Source organism: Podarcis cretensis (assembly GCF_951804945.1).
Source record: "Podarcis cretensis genome assembly, chromosome: 1".
Classification (NCBI taxonomy): Eukaryota; Metazoa; Chordata; class Lepidosauria; order Squamata; family Lacertidae; genus Podarcis; species Podarcis cretensis.
In genome coordinates, this window is record NC_137170.1 from 16056763 (window position 1) to 16073478 (window position 16716).

At 42.4% G+C, this 16716-nt stretch overlaps 1 protein-coding gene across 6 annotated transcripts in view; it reads left to right on the forward strand.

The window, feature by feature from the left end:
• Positions 1-16716, forward strand: part of CDC42BPB (CDC42 binding protein kinase beta) — a 97529-nt gene that overhangs the window by 44938 nt on the left and 35875 nt on the right. For all 6 annotated transcript variants that reach the window (XM_079980233.1, XM_079980230.1, XM_079980231.1 and 3 more), the window contains exons 6-18: positions 375-468; positions 1027-1227; positions 1976-2224; positions 2810-2889; positions 4147-4313; positions 4423-4542; positions 7153-7286; positions 9767-10009; positions 10820-10930; positions 12369-12616; positions 12797-12902; positions 13437-13561; positions 14815-14920. In XM_079980233.1, coding sequence (XP_079836359.1) covers positions 375-468; positions 1027-1227; positions 1976-2224; positions 2810-2889; positions 4147-4313; positions 4423-4542; positions 7153-7286; positions 9767-10009; positions 10820-10930; positions 12369-12616; positions 12797-12902; positions 13437-13561; positions 14815-14920 — 1984 coding nt within the window. The remainder of the gene's footprint in view (positions 1-374; positions 469-1026; positions 1228-1975; positions 2225-2809; positions 2890-4146; positions 4314-4422; positions 4543-7152; positions 7287-9766; positions 10010-10819; positions 10931-12368; positions 12617-12796; positions 12903-13436; positions 13562-14814; positions 14921-16716) is intronic.

Here is a 16716-nt window from a genome sequence, read left to right on the forward strand (position 1 = left end):
CATACACCTGGTTTCTTAACCCAAATACAGAAAAGGCAATTTCTTTAATGTTGAGGATGTCTCAAAAGTAATCAGTAATCTACATATTTGCATATTTAGTTAAATGTCATTAACATATTTCCATGAAATTGGCGAGTTGGGTATATTTCAAACCAATGTGGGTGGGTTGTTGCATACCAATTTTTAAATGCCCAGTACCATCATAAAATTGTAGTGAGGTATATATAATTTTCATTTATAGCCAGGTAAACAGAATGCTTTACTGGAGAAAATATATGGTTTATTTCTAAATTAGATTACTAACTGCTCAGTGAAGTTAGTGCTTTGACCTAATGTGTGTACTGTATGAAAATAATAATTTCTTTTCAAATCAGGGATATAAAACCTGACAACGTTTTATTGGATGTGAACGGCCATATACGCCTGGCAGACTTTGGATCGTGTTTGAAGATGAGTGAAGATGGCACTGTACGTATCAATAAAATGTTACGATTACTTATTTCAAATGGAACTTTGTGCATTTTTGTGGCGTAATTGCTCCATGTTAATCTGTACATTTTTGGGAGGATGCAGTATGTAAAAACTGAAAACAAAACTAGAGATTTTGGGGCGGGGGTTCGGGGAGAACCTCATGCACTAAGCTGGCCAAAATAGAAATTTTAAAACATCATGCTTCCAGGATATTTTTTGTAAGGGGTTCACTCAAAATTAAGATTTTAAGAACTTAACTCCGCAACATTGGCTTGGATCCTGAAAACTGCAAGCCTCCCTTACACACCCACAAAGTGCCTTTGCCTGAACCCCATCCCACACTGTCCAGGAGGAGAGTTCCTGATCCTCTAGACTTTCCAGGGGTACAAGGGGCTTCTGGGTGGAGTAGTAGACGGAATGGGAAACTCCCTTACTGCTTATGGTTCCCAGAATCCAATCCATTACGTTTCATTACACAGGGATGCATAGCCCTCTCTCATGCTAGGTAGTGTGTGTAGATGAATTAATCTTAAGTATTTATTTTACTTTTTGAAGGTGCAATCTTCAGTTGCAGTGGGCACACCTGATTATATTTCCCCTGAAATACTGCAAGCAATGGAGGATGGCATGGGGAAATACGGGCCTGAGTGCGACTGGTGGTCCCTGGGAGTCTGCATGTACGAAATGTTGTATGGTGAAACACCTTTCTATGCAGAGTCGCTGGTGGAAACCTACGGGAAGATTATGAATCATGAAGTAAGAGCTATTTAACTATGCATTCACTAAAATGCTCATTCCTCTTATGTACTAATTATATCTTGAATAATTACATGTTTTTGGAAGCTTTGGGATTTTTGCAGTACAGTCATACCTCGGGTTACTGATGCTTCGGGTTTCGCACTGCGCCGAACCCAGAAGTACCGGAACGGGTTACTTCCGGGTTTCGGCGCATGCACAGAAACACTAAATCACGCTTTGCGCATACACAGAAGTACTGAATCACAACCCGTGTAGGCGCAGACGCGGCGCTGTGGGTTGCAAACGTGCCTCCCTCACGGATCACATTCACAACCCGAGCGTCCACTGTAGATAGACAGACAGTTCTAGTAAATACACAGGAGTGGACTATGCAAGCATGAGGTCTGTCTGCCCCTAATGTATGGAGTGCAAGTGGAGTCAGTGTTTAATTTCTGAAGAACTTCTGTTGTCTCTTCTATAAGACCTTGTCCTTAATTCTGCGTGGATATGGATGGGCAGTTCCTTCCCATGGAAAGGAAACTGTGTGTGCTCAAACACAATTATATTCTGGTGTGTAAATAATGGCTGGCTACCAAATTTAGGCACAGTTTGTGAACCCTAATTATTATTATTGTTCAAACTTCCACAACATTTTCCGTTGCATTCTGACTTACCATAAGCCCATTCAAAAACAGTCCCCTAGCTAGCCTTTTCTCATTGTAGAAGTCTGAAACAATGTCTCCCCTCCCCGTTCTGTTTTCTTTAGGAGAGATTCCAGTTTCCATCCCATGTTAGTGATGTGTCTGAAGAGGCAAAAGACCTAATCCAGAGGCTTATTTGCAGTAGGGAACGTCGTCTGGGGCAGAACGGAATAGAAGACTTCAAGGCACATGCATTTTTTGAAGGGCTAAATTGGGACAATATCCGAAATTTAGAAGCACCTTACATTCCAGAAGTTAGCAGTCCTTCGGACACATCAAACTTTGATGTAGATGACGATGTATTGAGAAACCCTGTGAGTGATTATTTATTTTCTTCTTAAAGGCAATAGTTTTCAAACTTGCTTCTTTGAACCAAACCTTTTCATCACTGACAGGACTCCTGTGTGTCCCAGGGGATTCTGGGGACAGTTCTAATGTGCACAGTTCTAATGTGCACACCCGGTTAATGTTAATTCTCTTGGGCCTCATCTTTCCTCTGCATGAACTGAATGCAGTTGAGAACATATTCAGTGCTTGCCAGTGGCTGTGTGTTCTCATGTGACTACAGTAGATCATCAGCGAGATCGAAAACTTATAGGCTTTCAGAAAAACTGATCTGCCATTGTTGAACATTTCACTGATATTTCCTTGGTGCATAGTGAAAACACTGGCAGATAAAATCCAGAGTGAAGTATTCCTACTTTAAATGAATAAATCTGAATACTTAATCTTCCTAAATAACATTTATATGATGATGGCCCTTTTTACATGAGATGGACAGTATACATGTGGATGTAGAAGCATGGTGGCTTTTCCCTGTCCCTGAGGCGAGGGACAAAAAAGCCAACATGTCCTTCCAGATTCAACTTGGTTTTCATCCTGCATTCCTTTTTGTGCAGGAAATGATACCACCTGGTTCTCACACTGGATTTTCTGGACTGCATTTACCGTTCGTTGGCTTTACCTACACAACTGAGAGGTAGGTGAAAAAAGTTCATGCATATGGGAAAGCAGCACACTCAGATCTCGTCATTTGCCTTTCTCTTAACGTATTCAACTGCAGCTTAAAATGCTTGACCTGAGTGTCTCGGGCTCCTGTGCTTTTTTGTTGCTTATGATTTATTTATATGAGCACCATCACTGGATATGGTGCTTTAAAGAGTAATCCGAGCAGCAGAAGACAGGTCTTTGCCCCAGGGAGCTTGAAATCTACAATTCAGCAGTGAGGAAGGGGCAAGGTAAGGTAAAAGGGTAAATTAAAGCAAATACACTTCCGCATATTTAAGCACAATTTAAATTGGGAACGAGGACAAAGGGAGTTGAGCAGTAAAATAGAGAGCGAGAGTGCTTTGTCAGGGTAATCACTTAACTGGTGCCCCAAACAGTAGTTCTAAACACAAAGAGAATCCATCATCTGCAGTCTCCAGCCTCAAGGTGAATTGAACATCACCATACTTCTTCCCTAGAAGTGAGCTTCAAGGCTGATCAGGGAATTAAACCAGGATTTCCCTGTCTGGGTTCTCCCCACTATACTGCACTGGCTGTGATAATAGAAGGGCAATAGACTGGCTTTCCATGTGGTTCGAGTCGCAGAATATTTTTTAAAGCCAGTTTTTGTACTGAAAATAATGTTGAGGAGGTGGTTTGTTCTCTTGCGGATCAAAGTGCGTGTGGAGTGGTGAAAGGCCTGGATAGACTGATATCATAGATGCACACGAGCTTATATGAGGTTCAGTCAGATCATCATTCTGCCTAGCCCGTTGCTCTCCAAGTTTTGGAGCACAGATCCTTTCAGCTGGAGATTCAAGGAGTTCAACCTGATACTTTTTATTGGAAAGTGTTTGCTCTGAGCTGTGGTTCCTTCAGCTTTCAAAGGCAGTCTACCTGCCCTTCCTGGAAAATGTAGTGTGTCCATACTCTTAAACTTAAGGGAGAATTGTCACAGCAACAGCATTGTTCCATTTCCAGTCTCTCCTGAATTAAAAGTTGCTGCTGCTGCTTCCTCCCCGATAAGCTAGCCTGTGCTGGCTGGAGTGAGAAAAAACAGATCACACAGCACATTGCTGCCATTTTACTTGCAGGCCAGCTCAGATAGTACTGAAGCAAGGATCTCTGTTATATAATCTTCACAGTTGTTCCAAGGTTTCTGCTTCTGTTGAATTTCCAAGAGGAAACTGCTACTTAGGGTTGAGCATAAATTGATTAAAACGTGTTCTCCAATGTTTCTGGTTTCCAGTTGTTTTTCTGATAGAGGCTCGCTAAAGAGTGTCATGCAGTCCAGTGGTATAACCAAAGATGAGGATGTGCAGCGTGACTTGGACAACAGCTTGCAAATAGAGGCATATGAAAGGAGAATACGAAGGTTGGAGCAGGAGAAGCTGGAGCTGAGCAGGAAGTTGCAAGGTACGCCATCTCGCTTTCCTTTTATGTTGCTTTGCAATGGAGCAACAGAATGTTTTTCAGGTTGGACTAAACAAATTGTTTTGCTTTGTTCTTTCGGTTCAATTTAAAGAATCTACCCAGGCTGTTCAGTCCCTTCATGGTTCTGCTCGCATAACAGCAAACACAAACCGGGATAAAGAAATAAAAAAGCTAAATGAGGAAATCGAGCGCTTGAAAAACAAAATAGCAGGTATGTGTCTGGCATGTTTTAATAGGTTTCTCTATAGTTCTCAAAAAAAGTACAAAATAAGTCCAGTGGTAAAGCGCTAATCCTCATAGCAGCCTATTAGACGTGAGCCTCATTCTTTTTTACTTTTGGATCTTCAGCTCAAGTACCGAGATGGCTCAGTGTGGAAATGCATGAAATATTACATTATGATACAGCTTTGGAAAGTGTGGCAGGTGCAACCTTAAGCAGCATTTAGATTTTTGAACAAAAGCTTATCTTTCTTCTAAAGCTTCCTTTACTTGATAGCAGATTATTCCCACTGGGGAGCCAAGAATAAAAGGCAATTTGTACGGCTTCACTTAGATAATTCTTTTGACTTCTATCCTTTCTATAAAAATCCCAGGATATCCTCTTCTAATATTTTTTCCCAGAAAGGGGCAAGCTTTGAACTTTGTACAAGTGCCATTCATATGGAAAATTTTAAGCTGCAGTGCACAGTATTTCGCTTATGATGTCTACATCTGCTATGAGGAAATGTGAGAAAGTGGCTGTTTGATGTGGTCCTGCATCCATTCACCATTCTGAGAGCCCTCCGTTTTATAGGGTTATGCCTTTGTAACTGGTGACTCTCTCTTTGTTTGGTAATTAGGTATCCACGGTATGCACCTGAAGTTTCTTTTTACGAGACAGTAGGGTAACTAGATCGGGGCAGTGGGAGAACCTGCTCCATGTGCAACCTTAACAGGGACACAAAACAATCAAAGGTTATTGAATATATTCAACACCTTAAATTAATCTTAATTTATAAATAACATTAAATTATAATTTACATATCATTTCGCTCAGAGGCTCGAAGTCAGATCCACAGGCCAGGCTAATTGGCACCATTGTACAGGCAACTCCCCATTTATGCATGACCTCTTTGCGTGCAACCGTGTACACACTCAGTGCTGGGAACCTGGAAGTGGAAGCTGGAAATGGGGAGCACTTCCTGTCTTGCAAGGAGACCCTCTCCAGAGCCTGTAGAGGACATTACCTTTGGGCTCCAGAGAGGGTCTCCTCGCAACCCGGAGGCTTGCTGAGCCAATCAGCTGATGGGCAGGGAATCAACTGCTGCTGCTGTGCTGCCCCACATATCAGCTGTTAGACAGGGAGGTTGAGCAGCTCAACAAAGCCCTTCTTGCCCCTCTGGCTCGCGAGGAGACATTCCCTAGAGGTGGAAGAAATGGCTGCATACAATACTGAATCTCCTACCTGAAGTAGCTGCTTTTGAATGGATAGGCTACATTGCAGTATTAGAAACTAAGGGGTGGCTGTTGCTGACAAGTAAACACTTGTCAGACTTGTAGCCTTGTTTCTCTCCCCCCCATAGAGCATTTCCTTTCCCTGCTCCCATGAGGTACCTCTCAACTTTGGGGGGGGGGGACTTGTTTTTTTGTTGGTTTATAGTTAGCTGTGTTGAAGTAGCCATAGTTGTAAATTTGGGTGAAAATCTGATGGATGGAATTTGAGGGATCAACCATTTTCTGAACTGGGGGCAGGGGGAGGGCTGACATTTTCCCACAGCTACCCACAGACAACAAACCTGCAAGTTTTGTTCGTAGAACCAGCACTGCTATAATCTTCTATTTTACTTTGAATATTCAAGATCCAATTTTTCTTTAAAAAGGAAAAGAAAGGACCACAGTAATATCATGTAACCTGCTTATATCTGTTCACAGGCGGCAGGTAAAATTGGGGAAGGAAAGATAACAGTTTCCAAAGGGGCAATCCAGTGGGGCTTCTGCTTCTGCCAGAACTGTCCACCCTCTTATACTCGAGAAAATGAATTGTACTTTGAGTTTCTGAGACATCATTTTATATACCCACTCCCGCTTTTTTCCTTTAAGGTTTCTAGTCCTATTGTGCTAGCATGGAAACTTGAAAATATGTCAGCAATGATTGGAGACATCTCTTTGGTGGTAGGGAGGTTAAGGCTGACTAGAGTAGGCAGGGAGCTGTGATTACATTGCTTGAACTAGTTTCTTGTTCCTTTAAATGACCTGTACTGCTTATCTGACCCTAACCTTAATGTTTGCCCTTCCTCTTCTTTGCCCTTCCTCTTCTCTAGCTCTGCATGCACAAATGGGTTTTGAACGTGTGTGTCTCTTAAAAGCTACTTAAAAGTCACGTGACAAGCTGCTTTCAAAAGCAATGGGACTTTCAAGCGCAATTTGAGATATGATGGGGACTGTTGTTCAAGCAAAGCCACAGTGGTCTTATCTAAAATAGCTTTTTGGATCTCATTCCTTGAAAACATGAATATTGAAAGCAGGTTCAGTATTGTTGAAAGAAGCAGATGGCAAGAATGCTTATGTTGCATAATTTATTCTGCCTTCAGAACTTGGAATTCTTTGGTACTGGGACTGAGGTAGAATTTGGATTTTATTTGTATTTGTCGACACCATGTACGTTGAGCTGTGATGATGGGACTTGGGGTTTTCCAGTGTGTGTTATGTTAGAGAGAAGAATGAATGAGTTCACTCTGAACTACCCAGTGTAAATTGTTCTTGGCAGAGAAGAATGCAGAACTGCTGCATATGCCAACTGAGCAAAAACGCTATGAAATAATCCTCCCTTTTAAAACTATAGACTCAAATAGGCTAGAGCGGCAACTGGAAGACGCAGTGACGCTGCGGCAGGAACATGAAGACTCCACCCACAAGTTAAGAGGACTTGAAAAGCAATGCAGGATATTTCGGCAAGAGAAAGAGGATCTCCATAAGGTAAAATTCTTCTGTCCAGCAAAGTGGGGTGTTGACTAGGGAATGCAAGTATAAAGGTGGTATTGCCAGCAGTGTGGAACATTATGTGGAACTCACACTATATAGAGAGTTGTTGTTTGTCATACTTGTATCCTGTCCTTCCTTCATGGAGTTCAGGACAGTATACGTGCAATTATCCCATTTTACATCAACTTTGTAGTATAAGCTAGGCTCAGTAATAGTGACATGTCCATGCTACCAAGCTTCATGGGAACAATCAGAAGCCAAATCCAGTTCGCCTCATCCAGTAGACCACACGTGCTGTAGTAGGAGCATAGGGGAAAGCAGCCTTTACACCACATTTGACCATTGGTATCTCTAGATCAGTCTAGTCTTCAGTGACTGACAGCTCCTCTCCCTGCTAGACTCCCAAGCCCTACCTGAAGATGCTGCAGATTGGATCTGGAAACATCTGCCACTGAGCTATAGCCCTCCCCCAAAACTATTGGGCAGGGACACAAGTTAAACTTGTTCATTGGAAAAACCAGTTACCAACTGCCACTCGGGAAGCCCCTCCCCCCCATTGCAAATAGGGTACTTGGTGCAGTTGCTGTAGGTGCATAGTTGTAGGGACTGCTGGCTGCACACGCAGTGAATGCATGTATCCAGCTTATATATTGTTTTCTTCCCACGTGAATCTCAGTATTACGTTTGGATTCAGTGAGCATACAGTTGGAGCATAAATCATGGAGATCAGCTAACACACATCCATTCTTTAATGGATGGAGAAACTTTGGGAAATTGCTGCTATGTCAAAATTAACCCACCATCTCAGATTTAGGCAACAAAAACAAAGGCATGATAGGTTTCAGATGAGATGGAATACTTTTGCTGAATACAGCAAAAATAAATGGTTGTGGTCAGGTGTAATGCCCAAGTATCTAAATAATGTTAGATGAAATTAGTAATTTTGTTTCTTTAGCAGAACAATATTTTTTTCTCCATAATACAAGCGTGCTGGCTTTGTTTAGGTTTGAAGTACAGTCAACTTGCAGCTTGCACACATTTAACTTGTGCGATTGTAGTGTTAGGCACTTGCAACTGCAATCACAGAAATTAAATGCACGTAAATTGAAGCTCTCCACCTTGCATGGGGAGGAGGGGGCAAGACCCATTTGACGCACAAGCTTCTGAGAAGGTAGGGATGCTCGCGTGGGGGCTGTTCCGGCTATACTGTATGTGATTTGGGCTTTACACACAATCCCCAGAACATAAGCCCTGTGTAAGTTGTGAGTCGACTGTATTATAATGGAATATAAATGTTGATATGTTGTATATGTAAAATAATAACTTAAAGAAAAGGATTATAAAGGGGGAAAGATGAGAAAAAGGCTTTATAGGGCAGAATTTCTAAGCACTTTTGAGGGATTGACCAGTAGCACCTTTTCCACTGAGAATGTCCCTCAGAACTCATAGGTTATTGTGTCAGTATCAGTCCCATTCTGTCCATATTGACTGTGCCAGACTGTATGCACAATGTTTAATAATAATAATAATAATAATAATAATAATAATATAAAGCACAAAAGGTTTGGGTATGGTTTTTTTTAAAGCAAAATAAAATAAAATAAAATTGAGTCCTATAAAAGAGAGAAGCATTCCTCCCACCCTGGACGTACACTGCAAAGGCTAGAGGCAACACAAGAAAACTAAAGGGCTGATGGAATTAGGCTGTGTCTGAGGGCTCCCCAAGCTATTCACAGCCCCTTCACAGCCCCTTTTCCCTTTGAGGGAGGGTGGCATTGCTAAAGCACTGCTCAGGTTTCTGGTGTCCTCTCTAGAGAAAAAGGGTAATCACTAGCAGTAATCAGCTCTTGTTCCCTGTGGTGTTTAACCCTTTTGTGTCCTTTGGCTCGTGGGATTTCCTTCTGCCAGGGATTTCAGCAGAAGCTTAAGCATCAGCTTATAACCTCCTTTTGCCCCTGGGACTGGCTCTGATCCCCACCACATGCAAGTGAACACCGCAAAGCAGAAGCACACACAGGGATAAAAGAATTTATCCTGATATTTATTTTTTCTTTCTTTTTAGAAGGTTGAGTACGATTGAGGAAAGGGAGGAGTAGGGAAGAAGGGAGATGGAGAAAAGGCGAACAGAAAGAAGCAGAGATGACAAAAGAGGAAGAGAAGTAATGAGATGATGCTGGGAAGAGTGGTTGAAGAGATATGAGGAGGAAAGGGGGAATGTATGAAAGAAGGGGAGGGAGAACAGAGGAAGGTGGGAGAAGGATGGAAGCATACAATACGTTGGGATATCAGAGTGGTGATATATAAATACTTCTGCTTATATACTGCCAAAATGCCTGTCATTATTTTGAGAGCAGGGATGGGGAGAGGTGGAGATGAGGACGTATATTGTCAAAATGTGATTTTGCAATAAGATTGAGCTTCATGCTCAAGAGTGTCGATCTCTAAACACTTGTTTGGACCTTTCTTTTCACCAGCAACTCATTGAAGCGTCTGAAAGATTAAAGGCACAGTCCAAAGAACTAAAGGACGCCCATCAACAAAGAAAGCTAGCAATGCAGGAATTCTCAGAGCTGAACGAGAGGATGGCAGACTTGCGCTCCCACAAGCAGAAACTATCTCGACAGCTCCGTGACAAAGAGGAAGAAGTGGAAGTGATCATGCAGAAAATTGACTCCATGAGACAGGAAATCCGTAAATCTGAGAAAGCGAGAAAAGAGGTAGCTCGGCAGGGTACTTGAGGATAATGGATTTCAGCTGCTATTTTAGCTTGAAATAGTTACTGTGGCTGGGTTCCACACATACAAGCAGCTGGTTTATTTCTTCATGCAGTCCTTCCACACTCCCTCTGCCCTGTGGAGTTGTGTGGAGAAACATAATGTGTGAGCCAGCTATTCCATGGATTCGCTTTGCTAAAACTCCTGCTATATCACAGTAGCACATTCTGGACCATAATTTGGGCTTCCTGTTTTCATCTTACTCTCCCTCCTTCCCTTTGTCTGTCTGTAAAGGAGAGAAAGCAAGCAATGAAAGAACCAGAAGCACTAACTTTTTTCAGTCAATTATTATATTTATAGTTAAATGCCGCAGTCATTCTTTCCTTATACTGAAGTTTCCTAGCTACCCAGATCTGTCTTGTTGATCTTGGATTCCATGTTTCCCCTTTTAAAGTAACTGGCTCCTAGTTGGCTACGAAATATTATAGTGCAGGCCTCCACGAGGTGGTTAAGTCGTCATAGGCATGAGGATGGGTTATAAAGATACGTGTGTGTGTATGTGTGTGTGTATGTATATATATTCCCTTGAAGTTTCTGAAAGTTGGTAGGATTGGGAATAAAAGGTAATATATCATCTTCCAAAACTGTTTTTATCTTCTACTCCTCCTCTTCTGTGACCCTTGTCATATAGATTGTAAACCTCAAGATGGCCATATGTCTTCCTTTCTGTTTTTTGTAGCTGCTCTAGTCATAAAAATAATAAGGGTTAAGCTATAGTGGTTTCAATAACCAGGCCTGTTTTCCTTCTTATAGCTAGAAGCCCAACTTGATGACGCAGCAGCAGAGGCATCAAAAGAGCGTAAGCTTCGAGAGCACAGTGAGAGTTTCTCTAAGCAGCTTGAAAATGAACTGGAGACCCTAAAGGTGACCTTATTTGAAAAGCATCTAAGCCATATAAGAACAGCTTCATTTGACAAAGGATAGAAATCCAGATCTCCAGGGTGTCCCATGACAGTTGCAACTTTATTCACTTCCGAAAAACAGCTTGCCAGAATGCGCAAGGCCCGAGATTTAGTTCTTCAATGTATATTGGGCATTCCAACAAGATATTTTTGGATCTAGGCAGGATAGGTAGTAATCCTCCCTGTCTCACAATTTTAATGTGAGAAGCAACCATTGATATTGACACATTTCTCATCCTCACCACGGCTTGACTGCTTTATTTTATTCTTTTTTTGGTAGACCTTTAGATTGCCATACATGTTACGGGTTTTTCTTGGGAAGTTTGGAGTAGTGCAGGAAAAAACCTCACATAGCACATGTTAAGCTGCATGGGGGCTACCACTGCAGGCTGTTCTCATGTGTACCAGCTCAGAATTAGCCTCTTACAGAGCGCAGACAAGATTTTATTTGCTATATCCTCTTACACAGTTACCCCACCCCCCGAAAACCCTAAATCTGTACCACAGTGAATAGATTTGCTTACATGTTTCAGGGCCTCTGTTGTTTGACTTCTTTAGACTTTATCATTCTTAACAGTTCAGTCCCAGGAGTGCAGGAGTAATTAAAGGGAGGGAAACACCATTTGAAAGTTGGCTGTCAGAATAATAATAATAATAATAATAATAATAATAATAATAATAATAATTTTATTCATACCCTGCACTCCCCGGCCAAAACCAGGCTTGGAGCAGCTAACATCAAATATATGACACATTACCATAATATCAAGCAATCAATTAAAATACATCCTACATCCTAAAATCAAGTCAGAATTAAAGTGAAATCCAATCAGATGGCAGCCCGCCAAATAGGGATGGGGACCTTAAATGCTCACTTGAATATGTTCAGATTGGGACTCCTGCAAATGGCTGGTGCTGGAAAAAATAGTTTCAATAAATGGGGAACAGCTAACTAAAATGATGTCTAAGTAGTGGTCTGTGCTTCTTCAGGATGTAAATAATGTGTGTTCGTGTGTGCTCCATGGTTCTAAACAAAGTGGAAAGTCAGCATGATTATGAGACTAGAGTAAAACCTTTCCACTTTGACATGCTAGTCTTCTACATCAAGGCAAAATGAATGAAGCATGCAGTCCCCTTCCCACTGCAGTCTGATGTGGACTGTTTTCTGCATGTTTCAGTCTGCTCTCGGTTCATGGCTTTCAGAGAGATTATGATCAAGCAAATGAGATCTCTAAGCTATGCAGAGACAAATATGCATGTGTTTATACTTCATGATCAACTCTTCTGGTATTAAGGAGATGAAATGTGTTTTATGTCACTGAACAAAACTAAAGTCTCTAATATTGAATGTACTGTATTGTGGTGTTGTCTGTGTGGCTTTTTTCCCTGCTCTTGTGCAGATAAAGCAGGGAGGTCGTGCTGCTGGCGTGGCCATGCATGAGCATCAGCAGGAACTGGCCAAAATGAAGTCAGAGCTTGAGAAGAAAATCTTGTTTTACGAAGAGGAGCTGGTCAGGCGAGAAGCATCCCATGTCTTGGAAGTAAAAAATGTGAAAAAGGAGGTGCATGACTTAGAAAGCCATCAGCTAGCACTGCAGAAAGAGATCATGATGTTAAAAGATAAATTGGATAAGGCGAAACGGGAGAAGTAAGTTCTGTGTACAACTGCTTTCTTGGAAACATTCCCCCCCCCGCCAAAAAAAAGTCACTATACATAATGTGGCATCCAAAAACTAAATAAGATTTATGTACTCAACTCCATAAAAAGCAGCAATCGTTTCTTTGTTCTGTGAAATGGCATTTACATGATATTATTTCACGCTTGTAGGCACAGTGAGATGGAGGAAACAGTGGGAACTCTGAAAGAGAAATATGAGCGAGAGAGAACCATGCTCTTTGAAGATAACAAGAAAATAACAACTGAAAATGAGAAGGTAAATTGTCATAACCTGTGAAGAAGCACAGTTTTTCATCAGATACAACAGTAATCGCCCACGTGGCTTCCTCCAGATGCTATGGACTTCAGTTCCCATTAGCCCCAGCATGCATGGCAAATGGTAAGGGATGATGGGATTTGTAGTTCAGCAACACCTGGAGGGCACGTTGGCTACCCCAAGATATCTTATGTTTTATTTCTATAATTCAAATACCATTTTAGAGTTCCCTGCCCTGCTCCTAATTCAAGAGAGGCTACAAATAATTTTCAAAAAAAAAATACAGTGGTTTTAATTGTGTGTGAAAGTCTGACTATTCCATGTCAAATGTGAAAATCTGGGTGTTTAATCTCTGTTATCAAAACCGAAGAAGCCTTCAGTGCTGCTTATACACATACTTTGCCACTTAACTGGGCTGGCTTAATTTGACTGTTTGGAAAACAAAATGTTGCAGGCGGTTTTACACATTTGCTGCAGGAGGTTCAAAGTTACATTAAATTACAGTTATGAAAACTTCTAATTTTCTCATTGCAGCTTTGTTCCTTTGTGGATAAACTAACATCACAAAACAGGCAGCTAGAAGATGAGCTTCAGGATTTGGCGGCAAAGAAGGAATCTGTTGCCCACTGGGAAGCTCAAATTGCAGAAATTATTCAGTGGTATGTGCATTTTGAGGATCCTTTGAAAAATAAATTAGTGCTGTATTAGCAGAGGGAAGGCTCCCATAGAACAGAAATGTGTCATCTTGTAGATGATACACTTCAGAAATCACATGCAGCCACAAATATTGATTGATACACACTGGCTCCCTCATTTTTATTACCCTTACAGGAACTTTATTAACCTTCTATGTCAACTGATTTCACCAAAGTGAGAATGTCTAGGTCATACATTAAAAATTAATTTGTATTAAATGAAAAGGTTGCAGCCTGGCTGTTCATCAGTTCTTTGTTTCAGTTCTTCTTTTTTAAAGTCAACCTTATGATTCCTGTGCCAGACTTACAAATGAGGCAGTGTAGATCCTTCAAAGATTTTTTAAAAATTCACATCATAACACAGACATGTAGGGGGAAGATTGAAACCATTATGCCACAGCCTTTTCCAAAAGGAGTTTATAATGCTCCACATACGAACAATCTCAACACAAATTACATTCTCCTTAAGGGTAGGGCAGTCTTATCTGATGGAAAGAGCTCCTTTTGTTGAATCACAAAAGAATCAGAGAATTGTAGAGTTGGAAGGGACCATGAGGGTCATCTAGTCCTTCAATGGAATCTTTTGCCCAGTGTGGGACTCGAACCCATGTCCCTGAGATTGCCTCATACTCTACTGAGTCTCATGCTCTACTGACTGAGCTATCAAGTGGGCTAAGAATATCAAAGAAAACGGTTTCTCCCTTTGCTCCCAGACCAGCACTGCCTGTTAAGCAGCAATATCTCAGTTAGGCTCTTTCGTGGTTGTTGCAAATTGTTATTTTATTATTGCTTTGGGCTGTTTACAGGTTCTTAATACATTCCTTGAACTAAAGGGGAAGCTCATTCCCTTTGGAGTGGTCTTCACATGACCCTGCCTGTCCATCAAGAGTAGCTCTCATCAAACAAGGTTGGCCCATTCTTAGTACCTCAGAGATGGGAATTCACAGGTCATCACAAACTCCAAATTTCCCCTGTCAATAAACTTTGCTGCTTAATTATCTCCACAGCAGGAGTGTTACAATAGGTCTACCTTGGGATGGTTGTAGGGAAAACTACCCTGGCTGTGTCTGCTGAGTTTAATCCTGAAAATTTTCATGCAAGAAAAGCAACATTTTATGGTTTGAACACTGAGACGGGTGATAACATGTTATTGAATGTGTGTGTGCCTGTGTCCTTTTATCGATATAAAGGAGTGACTCTTTATGATTGTGCACTAGGGTGAGTGATGAAAAAGATGCCCGTGGCTATCTTCAAGCTTTAGCTTCTAAGATGACAGAAGAACTTGAATCTTTAAGAAGCTCCAGTCTGGGATCAAGGACTTTGGTAAGCATGAATATCTTAACTGGTTAACTGGAAAGCTTTACAATTTGAGGGGCCTCCAATTTTGTGTATCTTCAATGAATCCAGAAGTTCTTTTAAAAATGATTAATAATAATAATAATAATAATAATAATAATAATAATAATAATAATTTTTTATTTATACCCCGCCCTCCCCAGCCAAGGGGGAGCGGCTTACAAGCAATAATAAAAACAAGATGAATGATTACAACTTAAAAACAAAAATAAAATACAACATTAAAATAATGGAACATTAAAATAGTAAAATGTAGCCTCATCGCAGGAGGAGAAGGAAAAGAAAAAAAAAGAGAAGGAGGGAGGGAATCAAATTGGCTCCAAGCCAAAGGCCAGGCGGAACAACTCTGTCTTACAGGCCCTGCGGAAAGAAATCAGATCCTGCAGGGCCCTGGTCTCATGAGGCAGAGCGTTCCACCAGGCCGAAGCCAGTGTTGAAAAGGCCCTGGCTCTGGTTGAAGCCAGTCTAACTTCCTTAGGGCCTGAGACCACTAGGGTGTTGTTATTTATGGACCTTGAGGCTCTCCGTGGGGCATACCAGGAGAGGCGGTCCCGTAGGTATGAGGGTCCTAGGCCGTGAAGGGCTTTAAAGGTCAAAAGCAGCACCTTAAATCTGACCCTGTACTCCACCGGGAGCCAGTGCAGCTTGAAAAGCACTGGGTGAATATGCTCCCATGGCAGAGACCCCGTGAGGAGCCTCGCTGCAGCATTCTGTACCCGCTGGAGTTTCTGGGACAGCTTCAAGGGCAGCCCCGCATAGAGCAAATTACAGTAGTCAAGCCTGGAGATGACCATCGCATGGATCACTGTGGCCAAGTCGGGGCGGGAAAGGTAAGGGACCAACTGCTTGATGCGGCGAAGGTGGAAAAATGTCGCCTTGGCTGTTGCTGTAACTTGCGCCTCCATGGAAAGGGAGGCGTCAAGGATTACACCCAAACTCTTAACGGAAGGCAATGGCACTAATTGGGCCCCCGCAAGAGAAGGGAGTTGGTCCCTCATCCCCATGCCATCCCGACCTAGCCATAGGACCTCTGTCTTCGAAGGATTTAGTTTCAATCGGCTCCCACGAAACCATCCAGCCACAGCTTCCAAGCATCTGGTCAGTGTGTTCGGGGTCGAGTCGGTGTGGCCATCCATCAGCAGATTAAGGGTTTTTTTCCTTGTTCGCTCCAATTGCCAACCCCCTGCACCACACATTAGCCAACAATAGCGTCCCTTTCCCACCCTAGGCGACTACAGTGCTCACTTTTCACCTTCTCAGCCCCATTTCTGAACCCCCTTCTATTCTGCAGCCCTTCTTTGCATCCATTTTAATCTTCAGTCCCATGTCCACCCCTCCTCCCCCTCCTTCTGTGTAGTCTCCACCCTGCACACACCCCACCCCATGGTTAAAGGTAAAGGGTCCCCTGACCATTAGGTCCAGTCGTGACCGACTCTGGGGTTGCGGCGCTCATCTCACTTTATTGGCCAAGGGAGCCGGCGTACAGCTTCTGGGTCATGTGGCCAGCATGAATAAGCCGCTTCTGGCGAACCAGAGCAGCACACAGAAACGCCGTTTACCTTCCCGCCGGAGCGGTACCTATTTATCTACTTGCACTTTTGACGTGCTTTCGAACTGCTAGGTTGGCAGGAGCAGGGACCGAGCAACTGGAGCTCACCCCATCGTGGGGATTCGAACCGCCGACCTTCTGATCGGCAAGTCCTAGGCTCAGTGGTTTAACCCACAGCGCCACCCGCATCCCTCCACCTCATGGTTACCACCTG